At 39.4% G+C, this 13,096-nt stretch overlaps 1 protein-coding gene across 1 annotated transcript in view; it reads right to left on the bottom strand.

Moving 5' to 3' along the window:
- Window positions 1-13,096, bottom strand: part of GRB14 (growth factor receptor bound protein 14) — a 74,343-nt gene that overhangs the window by 19,548 nt on the left and 41,699 nt on the right. The window contains exons 4-5 of the mRNA XM_064451482.1: window positions 3,590-3,711; window positions 1,565-1,639 (exon numbers count right to left, since the gene is read on the bottom strand). Of these exons, the coding sequence (XP_064307552.1) occupies window positions 1,565-1,639; window positions 3,590-3,711 (197 nt within the window). The remainder of the gene's footprint in view (window positions 1-1,564; window positions 1,640-3,589; window positions 3,712-13,096) is intronic.

Raw genomic sequence — 13,096 nt, forward strand, 5'->3', positions numbered from 1 at the left:
AACACAAGCCCGTTAACTTGTCTTAATGAAAGTTTCCAAGGAAATAGTGACACACTGCAAACAATTTACCCATCAGCTTCAGCCAAAACATGCATAACAGCTGTACAATCCACAAAGGTAATCTCTACTTTGTGCCTAGCAAGTTGTATTTGACAAAATACAATTAAACAGATAATACAACATAAAATAGCAACAGAGGAGAGTTTGTAAGATATTTTTCAAGCTGTCAAAATGGGATCTGTATTTAGCATGAATCTTAATCTTACCCACAAGCTCAGCACACCTTCTACATATGACAATATGGGCTTAAGGAGGTTCTGTGCAAGAGTATACGGCAAACAGTTCCATTATAAATCTTTTTTTTTTTTTTTTCAAACTACCAAATTACATCTGCAAGCAAAAAATATTAAGTTCTACTAATGCAGAGGACAAGATTTTCTAAACTAAATGTTTATGTTAGACTACAAAATCTATCTGCTACTTAGGTAGCAAAAGTGAACCAATTTTCATTAGATATGCAGCATCTTTTGAAATTATAAAGTTTTTATTTAGGTTTGTAAAAACGGTTTACAGAATCTAGCATGTGTCAATTAGAATTAATTTGAAACATTTTTAACTATATTTGGAATAATCTTAACCTCCTGACTAACATCTGTAACTCTTTAATACAGAAGAATGCTTTGACAATTAGTTATTTAATGTTTTTCATTTACTGATGGATGCTAAGGTAGAATTTATTATATAGATGAAAAAAAAAAGTTTTAATTTCTATATTTCTTTTAGTTCTACCTTAAATACCTTGTGTTATGTTGTCTTTCCAATCATTCTTTATCCCCAAAACTCACACATAGGATTGTTGTCTTAAGACCAGTGAAAGTTCTTCTATTAATTAATTTTTCTAGTGACAAGCAAACAAGAGTGATGTATACGTTTCCACCTTTATTACTCATTTTTCCCCTCTTTGAGAAGTAAGACGATGATCCCTGATACGATCATTCTGTGAAATTATTCCCACTGTAAATTAAAATCTTGTGTCCACTTAAAAGATGACTAACACTGAATGACCTACCACTCTTTTTTTTGAGGCTACAGTAGCCTTGAAGCTAACAAATCATACTAGTCGGTCTAAATTTTCTACTCATTAAGTTTAACCATTTAACTCTTTTTTTTATATCCATTTGTATCACGTTACCGGTTCCTCAGTATTCTACCAAGGCCTGCTGTTAAGTATGTGCTGAGTCTGCAGCACTCCACCTTTTTAAGGAAACAGGGTCTTTCACCTGAAATACCCAATAAAGGTATTAATCATTTTTACTGCGTTTTGTCTGTTTTAGCACTCCTTGACTCTGAAAGAATATGCACGTTTCCAAGTGTGGTCATATAATAACTGTCTGGAAGGAACACATCGCTTCATATCTCATAAGGAAGAGAAGTTATTAACCATGATTTGAGTTATTCAAAACCTAGTAACAGATCCAACAGCAACAAAGAGCTATGCGCTCACAACACAGACAATGGGAAATTGTGAGCTATACTGGCTTGTCTTCATTCAAAGATTGCATACCTGTAATATCCCAGAGTGGCTTACAGCTGCATTGGCCTCAGTTGGAAATGATATCATATGATCTGGAAAAAAGCCCTGTAACAATAATAATTTGTATCAAAGTTACGCAAAAATAAGTATTAAACTTCCAATCTCATTTAGATGTATAATTGAAGTTCTCAATGCAGTGCAAAACACTGCAGATTCTCTGATCCAATAATTTAAGCTTACCCTAGTACCATTCCTAAATTTGTGACGTCCTATATATTATTTGCTGAAAAACTTAGAATTTTGAGAAAACATCAATGGTCTCTAGAAGCAAGAGGGCTTTATACACCAGTGCAAGTCATATTGCAGTACTTGGCCCTCAGTGTTGTTTTTCTAGCAGTAATTTCTGTTCCTGTTGACATGTAAGACTTGCCTGGGGCTTCAATATTCTACAAAGTAGGGAGGATATACACCAACATGCTTGAAAAACATATTGTTTTCTATTATTTTCATTACATTAGAAACCCAGCAAATATTTTGGAATAACTTCCATCGATAGAGAACGAGTCCTCTCAGGTTTGTTTTTTTTAATTGTCCATTTTGTATGATATATGAACGAACATCAAAATCTGACTACATCAATACAGTGTGGTTAAAGTCCACCTTTCAAGTGCCAATTTCTTTATCAAGAAAAGATCAAGGGGTAATTTATGGGACAGACCTGCAGCTGTGGAGTTCAATATAGTCACACAGGTATGAACCAGCCAAGAGTTTAACCATTACTAATACAGTTTTCTCAAGGCTTGGACAAGTTCAAAGCTAATATTACCTTGACCATCCAGTGTCCACTGACTTTCAGTTTTAATAAAACTGAACTACTGGTAGGGTTAATTACTATCAACTCATTTCTGATAAAGCATTCTTGCTGCACCTGGGACCAGAGTACCCAGAAGAATGACTCAACAGGAACAGTAAGGACTCTTATTAGCCACAGCTGCTGATGCTAGTCATCACTGCATGTGTGCCACATGCCACAGCTGGTTCCACTCACTGGTTAACCAATACACAAACATACTTACTCTTTGAAAGCTTGCCCTAACTGTAGACCATCTCAAGCTTAGAATTTTTCACTAGTGCAGTGACATCTCCATGTTGGGGAATACATGATTTGCCCAGAGAAACACAAGTCAAGCAAGGGAAAAAACCTCAGACTTCTTATATCTTTTGGTATCTTAATATTTACCTTTTAATCCTTTTCACAGGTAGATAATTTAATTTCTCTTCCACTTTTCACCTTTCAAGTCCTCATACCTTTCTGCTATTTCTCCCTCTGACATCTGAAACAAGCTGACTTTGTAAGAGACAGCATTAGGAGTGATCCAAATACACTGTGTATTTGAGCAAGCAGATAGTGAGTTTCTCCTGCTTAACCATAGCCTTTGCCATCAGCCAAGGTCTGAATCAGCAGCATTAACCTTTAGCAACATCCTAGAGTTACGAGTCATCCCTGTTCTCTTTCCATTCCTTACATACACTAACTTTGGCTTCACTGTCACTTACTCCTAATAGGTTATGGCTGTTCATGGCCTTTTGTGTCAGTTGCCATTTAGCTGCAGCTGTTAGAAGCTGCCATTGGGCAGGGCTGGGCCATAACATTCAATTTTCACTTTAATAATAAAATCATCTTTGCTACAGATGCCCCTTCTCACACGGATTCATTTTATGTTTTGCTGTCACTTGATGGAATCCCACTCAGTTTCAAAACTTTTATTTTGTTGTAGGTCCGTGTGCAAATTTCAATAAAGTTAAAACCGTGTCTGCCCCACACACCCAAAAAAAAAGTATGAACACAGATGTTTAACGATTGCCACAAAGGGAATGGCCAAGAGTTACACGCACTACAACATACTCCTATATCCCATATATTCCCTCCTAATTATTCCTTTTGACTCATGTTACACTAATAGCTTTACACTCTGCCTATCTGTGTGTAACAGAAAAGACTATTTTGCAGCAACAGCAATTGCACCACTTCACAGATATAATGTTAGGACTTACCAGTGGGTTTTTAAAAAACTCATACTTGGCATAATTTTTTCTAAAATACAGTTTGTTTTCCTCTTCCACTACCCAATTTGACTGGACTTCCATCACTAATTCATGGTCCTCTATACCTCTTCCTGTAAAAAAAAGAAACAAATTAAAAAAAAACCAACATATAACCTGCACCTAAGAGCCTAGGAGTAGGATGTGAAAACACAAAGGTCAGATAATAAAAATATTATTTAAAATAATTAATTTAAATGAATACAAAACATGAAACAAGCAATCTGAACACAGTCCATTAATGAGGTCCATGTTACACCAAGTTACCGTTCCGCCTCAGTAGGGCCCAGCTTCTGAGGTAGGTCACACGTGGGGTTTTCTGTTTGTGTTCTGTTGTTGCTGTTTCCTTTACAGGGGCAGCTGAGGGCTTTATTTGATTTCATGGCCAAATCCACGTTCTCTCTGCAGAAGCCAGGAACGGCTTTGTGCCGCATGGGGCAGCAGACCGCTTCAACCTTTCACTCAGCCTGTCTGGGGTGTCAGGAACGTCCTTCTAACACTCCTTTCTCTAATGCATTATTTGTAAAGTTAAAATTTATCTGCAATACAGAAAAGTGTTAATTTGTCTTCTCCCCAAGTCCCTACTATGTCCTGAAGCATTTCTAAAACTGCAAATGAACTTAGGGCATTTCAGTGTTTTAATGTTTTTGCACATTCCAGGGATAATGAGAATTTCAGCAGCCGCAGAACTAGTCTATGCCAAAGAAACGGTAAAAGGAAACGATGAAAAAAAAAACCTAAAAAAGAAAACAAAACAAAAAAACTACAAAGTGAATCCTAATGCATAGTTTGGTTTTGCAGTGGGGCAAGGGGAAGAAAAGGCAAAGAATTTAGTTATTTGTATCACAGCACTGGCATTGAGAATCGGTATTCTCACTGCTTTAGACTGTTCCTGCTGCTCAGATTCTTGAGTGAATTTTTCGATTTTACAGCGATATGAAATTCACTTACATGAAAGATACAGAATTTAAGAACTTTCTTGTAGGTGTGTTATGTATGTTTCCGTGTTCCATGCTCTGAGTAATGCAGTGGGACTACTTATAGTGCAGGAAGTTATGCATAAATCCTGAAAGACTATGGGTAATTTCTGTACAATATTATTTATACTGCCCTCTTTTTTTAAAATAAATTTCAGCAGCTTATGAAACCTTGTTACAAAAAAGGGATGAACATGCTTCCAAAGGAGTATACAGTTTTTGTGGCCACTTGTACTTTGTTGTGGGCTCAAACTAATGAGAACAAGACAGAGTGGAAAAAAGTTGTATATTTGATTTAAACGATCGTTGGCACCTCCAAATTTAAATGACACTCCAACAATGAGTTACAGGTTAAGAATAGGTTAGAGATCTAAACTCATGTCTCCCTGCCAATTACGGGGTTTTAACATCCAATTCTGATCCTAGTTTCAAAGGGGAAGGCAATTAAAAATATATTATAAAAACCATATAACTCACTATTTTCTTATCACGTTCTACCCTTCATTGCATTATGAAAAAGGATCTTATGACATACTTTAAATGAATGTTGATGCTCTCATCAACAGCCTGTTGTTAGAAACTTTTTTAAAAATCATAACAGATAATAGAATAGTATAGATTTTTTTAAAAAAACTTAATTAGGTATAACATTAAATTAATATAAACAGTAAATCTTTGCAAGTGGTCCTGGCTAAACAAAGAGCCTAACTTTCATAAAGTGTAACATGCACAACCTTCTAATGGATAAAAATCAAACCACAAATTTGAAATTATTAAAGCCTCTTTAGAATGACCGCATCTTTTTATTGATCTTCTCTTGCGACCTCTTTCACCAGTCACTGCTTCATGTTTCCATTGTCCAGTCTGGTGAGTAACAGCCTTATTGTAGCCTGCAAATCTATAAGCTTTTTCAGGAAGTTTCCAGCTAGCAAGTTTAGAGACAATACACTCACAGAGCTAAATCTCACCTCAGTAGGAAAATATTAAGCTCATGACTAGCAGAAGACAAAGCACTCTCATGATCTACAGATCAAGTAGGGAAAAGTTAAACTTCCATTGAATTTAACTCATTCTTCATTGAATTTAACTCATTCTTTAGCCTATAAATAAAGAGATTAAGGATGCTATGTGAAACTCATGTTTTGTAACCAGATCAAATAAAAACGTAAAGCAATTCAGAAAACAAAAAATACCCAAAAAATATTGAAAGAAAAGTGAGCATTTTAAAACCTTGTACAGGCCGCTCTACTCCAAAACACATTCCTCAGATGCAGGAGTAAAAAGACGCTGAAGAACTCAAGCTCTTGCTCAAAACCAGTGTTTTTTCTCCTTTCAGTTTTATAGAGAGAAAGTGCTCCTCTGGGATGACATTTAAAACTCTTAAATGCTTGGCATTGTGACATTTAAGAAAATACCATTTCCTCAAGACTTACTTCTTGGTACAAAGATAACACATCCTGCATCACCCCAATGGATGGGTAAGGATGCTGGTAATTCTTTCCTCTTAAGGTGTCACATCACAGAGCATTTTACAATTGATTCAACTTCCTTGAAGGAACTGAAACATTGAGTTAGTGCCCTCCAAAGCACAACCCTGTAATCAAATCCCTAAATGTTGTCATGAAAAAGTGGCACTTTGGTTTAGTTAGATCGTTTTTTCTGTTCTAGCTAGACTGGAGAGTTTCTACCTTTCTCTCTACCATCTCTTTATCACTACTATCTCTAACATGAGGAGCACCTGCTACAGTCCAAAACAAAGTCTCCTTAACTATGGAAAGTAACTTAAAGGACATGAAAGAAGATTTAATATCGAAACGCATGACAGAACACATTTCAAATAGCCTCCTCTCTAGCCACCCAGCAGGGTAAAAAATTTAAACTAAACAAAAAACAGAAAAGCCATTGCGCAGTACTATTGCACAGATAGTGCTGTGAGCCTTCCCACAGGCTACCTAAAAGAATGCAGAAAGTTAAATCAGAATGAGAGCCTGAAACACAACAATGATGTGCTTGGCCAAGGCACTATTGCCCACTCAAAGAGGAATGCTAGAACACACATCTATTGAGCTGCAGAAGCAAATGGAAAACTCTTTACAGGCAACACAAAAATTTCTCACTAGGGAAGGAAAAATTTCAGGATGAAGACAATATTTTCCTTGAAAAGGAGAACAGCTATGTAAAACTGATCTTTTTTCACAGCCTGCCCTGTACAGGGGAACTGCAGTGGAAATATGGGACTCCCAACACCAAGGTACCGGGTGGTAGGGATGACATGGCATGATCCAAATCCAGGCATACCTCAGCTGCCTTCAATAGTCTTAGACAAGCTGAAAAACATCCAAGAATTTCTTTGAATTCAATAGCTTGGGACAAAAATGACACATACCAGAAGCACATGGTTCTGAAATATATTGTGATTTATAGTGCTGTAATTATCATCGTACTTCAGATATTTGAAACACCACCCAGGCTACTGCAAAACTTCAGAGATGAGTAGGAAGGCTGAGCATCCTGGGTGGTGAGGCAAGAGCAGTGGGCTGTGCGCAGTGTGGGTGCCCCAGAGCAGGCAGATGGGGTGCACTGGCCGGCGCCCCAGGGAAGTGGCGCAGGTGGAGGAACCATCTCACCTGCCCACTCGCCCCGAGACAACACCACCTGGTCAGCACCTGCCAAGCAATGCAGTGAGGACAAGACCATGCTTAATGTTCAACAATATAGTTCCACACAAAAAGGCATATACGTTTGTGAAAACAGGTATATACAGACCATGGCTTTATGTTTTCTTTTGGGTGTGATTTTTAGTGTTTTTCTTTCTTAACCTTCACATGGAGATGCCTCCACACAGCAATGAAGGCACACTCCAGTGATGTAATTAATGTCTGTCTTGATTAAAAGCAGAATGATGTGCTCAGCTCACTAAGATTCATGCAATCATATCTAATTCAGGAGTATTCAGACAGCTGTTAGGTATTAAAGAAAATCTTTGCTAATTGATGAATGAATTATTAATCCCCATCATACTGAATTCATACACGCACACACTCACAGTACTTGTCCTTTCTATACCCATTCATTTAACCTGGGAACAGAAAAAGACTGTACAATTTTCCACAGGTAAAACACACAACAGAATAATAAATAGCAAATAGTCCAAAACTAAATAATTTCAAAAATATTTGTTCATGTTACTCATCCAGGGCTTAAGAAAATATTTAATGCAAGTCAAGATCAGTATGTCAAACCTTTCAAACAAAACCAGATCTAATTATCATAAAAATAAACCCACTGTTATTCAGTGTTATTAAAAAAAAAAAAAAAGATAATCTCAAGTTATTCCTTTCCTTGGCTAGTAATGTTCAATTGCCATCCTCACCATCTACAAAATAGTTTTGTTCTAAAAATGAACAATTCACCTTTTTCTAAAATTCTGGCCAAAGCAGCTGGAGCAATCAGAAGACTGTATGGCAAACACAGGTCTGCAGACCTGCACACCAGCAATTTTGAGAACTTCAGAATCTTAGGAAAAACAACTTCACTAATTATTTGATACTGAAATCTTCCAAGAAATCCTTCAGAATGAAGCATTATTTGACAAAAAGTGTGTTGTACAAATAAATAAACCTAGAGAAACAATGCCACTATAGTTCTGGCATGGTTTGTCAAAAGTATCTTCTTCAGTAGTTACTACACTACTTAAACACCAGCCACACTATAAAATACAGAAAACACTTCTACTATTTATATAGTAGTGTTGTCCAAAGCCATTTTTATACCTCCTTTTCTGTAGCAGTAAGTCATTTACAGCCTCAACCCAGATTTAACTCTGACCTTACTCTGAGCTGGAAGCATCTTACAACTGATACATTCAGTGCAAAAGGTTATAAATATCTTTGAAATGTTACAAAGCAAGGAAAAAAATTGAAAAACGTTTGTGGCTGCCTTCATAGGATAAAGGAGCAGAAAAGGGCAGAAAACAGTTTTAGCTTTTGTAGTTCATCTTTAAAATATGGCTATTAAACGTAATACAGTCAGAGGTGCACAGTCAAGTCTATTTTACACAAATGCATGAGTCCAGATTCCCTGCATACATAGAGAAAGGGAGTTTAACAACAGCTTCTAGCCATACATAAATATCCATGATTTGTGTTACAGGGGCTGTTTGGTTTCTTGTTGATGGTGTGTGGGTTGCTGGTTTTTTTTCCAGATCTGCAGTACTGGAGTTGCCAGGTACCAGTACAGTCTCTTCTGAGAATTAAGGACTCCAAGGAGTTTTCTATGTATTTATAGAATGCAAGAAGGCCCCCAAAAATCCTCTTTCTCAAGCCACACTTTGCGCTAGCAGCTGGAACTACCCTTGAAGTTGCAGAAGAAGTACTACCTTTGTTAACTCTAGTACATTGCTGAAGTTCAAGAATAATATGGAAATTTTGAGTGACATGAAATTAAATCAAGATTTTGTTATGGCATCTGTCTTCTAGTAGATTTTTCTGATATAATTCCCTGTCAAAATTGGACAAAATACAGTACTGAAATGTAGTGCTGTAAAAGGGAGTAAGTTTGTCTGACTAGAGTATCAGTTCAATACTACATCCTAGCAGTACGCTTCTAAACTCATCTTTTGCTGCGTGAAGTCTTTCCTGTGGTCTACATTTTTGACATCTCTGCAGACTTCCACTTTCTCCTTGCCCTAGTTTCAGCTGGGATAGAGCTAATTTTCTTCCTAGTAGCTGGTATAGTGCTGTGTTTTGGATTTAGTATGAGAACAATGTTGATAACAGACCAATGTTTTAGTTGTTGCTAATTAGTGCTTACACTAGTGAACGACTTTTTCAAGTTGCCATGCTCTGCCAGGTGCACAAGAAGCTGGGAGGGGAGGGGCCACAGCTAAGACAGCTGACCCAAATCGGCCAAAAGGATATTCCAGACCCTATCATGTTGTGCTCAGTATATTAACTGTGAGGAGTTGGCCGGGGGCAGCAATCGTGGCTCAGGGACTGGTTGGGTGTCAGTCAATGGGTGGTGAGCGGTTGCATCACTTGTTTTTCTCTCTTGTTGTTTTCCTTTTCATTGCAATTTATTATTATTATTATAATTTATTTTAATTATTAAACTGTTCTTTTCTCAAACCATGAGATATTAGTTTATCTGATTGGCACCATGCCTTTTTTTCTGCTGTACATGAAAGATTGGTGTTGGGTTTTGCAGTTTGCTGCAACTCTGCAATGATTAGGGATGTTTTGCCCAGGAGGTTTGTTATTAAAACATCCGCCTTGAGCTTTATCTGAATTTTAGCTTTGTACTGAAGCCATTAGGGTACTTCGGGTACCACCTTGTGGAGACAATTAGCAATTATACTTCTTCCTCTGAGAGGTTTTTTTATGGAGGACACAGAGAACAGCATCTTTGCTACCTTTTTCTATGACATTTCCTCCTTCATTACAGTAACTTTTCAGTATCTTGAACGTTCTTGGACAGTTAAGGTACTTCTGTTGGTATTTCTTGGGAATACCATTTCGGTTTTGTCTAAGGTTAATAAGCAATTTAAGAATATCATCCAGAGATCTGCCCCAAGGTTAGATAGTTTTGAGTGCCAGGGTGCGTGGGATAGCATGGGCAAATGCCTAGGATGGTGGGCACCTCCAGTATCCTCAAACTTTACCTGTGAACAAGTGCAGAATCCTGAAAAATTAGTAGAATATTTGGAAAAAGTATGCCTGGCAATTCCAGAGAGACACAAATCATTGCAACGTGCTGGGGCCTGGCCCATATCTACCGAGCTCTGTTCAACACTATTCAGAACCTTCAAGGGGAAAGGAAGGTCTCTAGAGCTGACAACAAAATGACAGGCCCTGTGGCTACTCCAACCCCCACGATAGGCACTGTGGCTGAACCAGGGAACCAACCCATGCCAGTATCAGTTGCCCCTATACACAAGAAGAAACCTTGGAAGCGAAAGTCAGCTTGTTTAGAAAGGGATGGTGAAAGAGCAGGGCCATCACAAGGAGAGGAGGAAGAAGAGAAAGATCTCATCAACAAGCTGGAAACTATCCAATCCCTATCCTTGAGTGAGCTGTGAGATATGCTAAAAGATTTCAGCCATTGTCCAGGCAAGCACATTGTCACATGGCTGCTCCAATGCTGGGATAACAGGGCCGGTAGCCTGGAATTAGAGGGTAAAGAAGCCAAACAGCTGGGATCCCTTTCTAGGGAAGGGGGCATTGACAAAGCAATTGGAAAAGGAGCACAAGCCCTCAGCTTCTGGAAGTGACTCCTGTCAGGTATGAAGGTAAGATATCCCTTCAAGGACGATGCTATATATCATCCAGGCAAATGGACCACCATGGAGAGGTAATTAGCCATGCTGGAGGTGATTATGGTGACCTGAACAATAAGCAGTTATCCAAAGATCCAGAAGTAGTCCAGTGCACATGACCCATGTGGCAGACATTGATACAGAGCACACTAGCACTGTATGCCAACTCAGTTGGCAATGCTGACCTGGAAAGATGAAGAGGCACCAATGGTGGATAAAGTAGCTAGCCAACTCTGGGAATATGAAGAAAGTGTCTCTTCCTCCCCCATCTCAGCTGTGGAGAAAATATCCCAGCAAGTCCAGCAACTTAGAGTCCTACCCTCCACCTGTATGGACCGGTATCCCAGCTATTCCATTCTTCTGCTCAAGAGAGAGGATATAGAGGGTACACACAACGGGGAACCCTATGGTTTTACCTGTGTGATCTCAGAGAGGATATGGGGAAGTGAGATGGAAAAATCTACCTCAACCTTAGAGGCACGGGTATATGAGTTGCAAAGAAAAATAATCACTCAAGGGAGTTCTTCCAGGAAAATTGCTGCTCTAATTTCCAGTAGGCAAGTCCCCAGACAGAGTAGAAGCGCTGATCTTACTCCTGACTTTAATGAAGGAACTCCTGACTCCTATTTACAAGAAGTGAGTAACGAATACTCTGACTGGAACTAGAGGGGCCCTGCCTCCAGCTGAGTGGAGGAAAGGGATAACCAGGCTTACTGGACTGTGTGGATCTGATGGCCTGGCATGTCTGACCCACAGGAGTATAAAGCTTTAGTGGACACTAGTGCACAGTGCACCCTAATGCCATCAAGCTATATAGGGGCAAAACCCATCAGCATTGCTGGAGTGACAGGGGGATCCCAAGAGCTAACTGTGTTGGAGGCTGAAGTGAGCCTAACTGGGAATGAGTGGCAAAAGCACCCCATCGTGACTGGCCCAGAGGCTCTGTGCATCCTTGGCATAGACTGCCTCAGGAGAGGGTATTTCAGAGACCCAAAATGGTACAGGTGGGCTTTTGGTGTAGCTGCCTTGGGGAAAGAGGAAATTAAGTAGCTTTCTACCTTGCCTGGCCTCTCAAAGGACCCTTCTGTTGTGGGGTTACCACCACAACAGTGCACCGGCGGCAATATCGCACCAACCAAGACTCCCTGATTCCCATCCATGAGCTCATTCACCGACTGGAGAGCCAAGGAGCGATCAGCAAGACTCACTCACCTTTTAACAGTCCCATATGGCCAGTGTGGAAGTCTAATGAAGAGTGGAGACTACCAGTAGACTATCAAGGCCTGAACGAAGTCACTCCGCTGCTGAGTGCTGCTGTGCCAGACATGCTAGAACTTCAATACAAACCGGAGTAAAAAGCAGACAAATGGTTTTCTACAACTGATATTGCCAATGCATTTTTCTCCACCACTCTGGCAGCAGAGTGCAGGACATGGTTTGCTTTTACTTGGAGGGGTGTCCAGTACACCTGGAATCAACTGCCCCAGGGGTGGAAACACAGTCCTACCATTTGCCACAGACTGATCCAGATGGCACTGGAACAGGGTGTAGCTCCAAGACATCTGTAATATACTGATTACATCATCAAGTGAGGCAATACAGCAGAAGTTTTTGAGAAGAAGATAAAATAGTCCAAATCCTTTTGAAGGCTGGTTTTGCCATAAAGCAAAGTAAGGTCAAGGGACCTGCACAGGAAATCCAGTTTTTAGGAATAAAACGCCAAGATAGACGTAGTCAGATCCCAACGGATGTGATGAACAAAATAACAGCCATATCCCCACCAACTAGCAAAAAGGAAACACAATCTTTCTTAGGTGTTGTGGGTTTTGGGAGAATGCATATTCCAAATTACAGTCTGATTGTAAGCCCTCTCCATCAAGTGACCCAGAAGAAGAATGATTTCAAATGGGGCCCTGAGCCAGGACAAGACTTTGACAAATTAAACAGGAGATAGTTCATGCAGTAGCCCTTTGGCTAGTCCGGGAGGGCAAGGTATAAAAAAATGTTCTCTACACCGCAGATGGGGAGAATGGTCCTACCTGGAGCCTCTCACAGAAAGCACCAGGGGACACCTGAGTTCGACCCCTAGGGTTTTGGAGTTGGGGATAGAGAGAATCTGAGGCCTGTTATACGCCAACTGAAAAAGAGATATTGACAGCATATGAGGGG

The sequence above is a fragment of the Phalacrocorax carbo genome, chromosome 5, assembly GCF_963921805.1.
Source record: "Phalacrocorax carbo chromosome 5, bPhaCar2.1, whole genome shotgun sequence".
Classification (NCBI taxonomy): domain Eukaryota; kingdom Metazoa; phylum Chordata; class Aves; order Suliformes; family Phalacrocoracidae; genus Phalacrocorax; species Phalacrocorax carbo.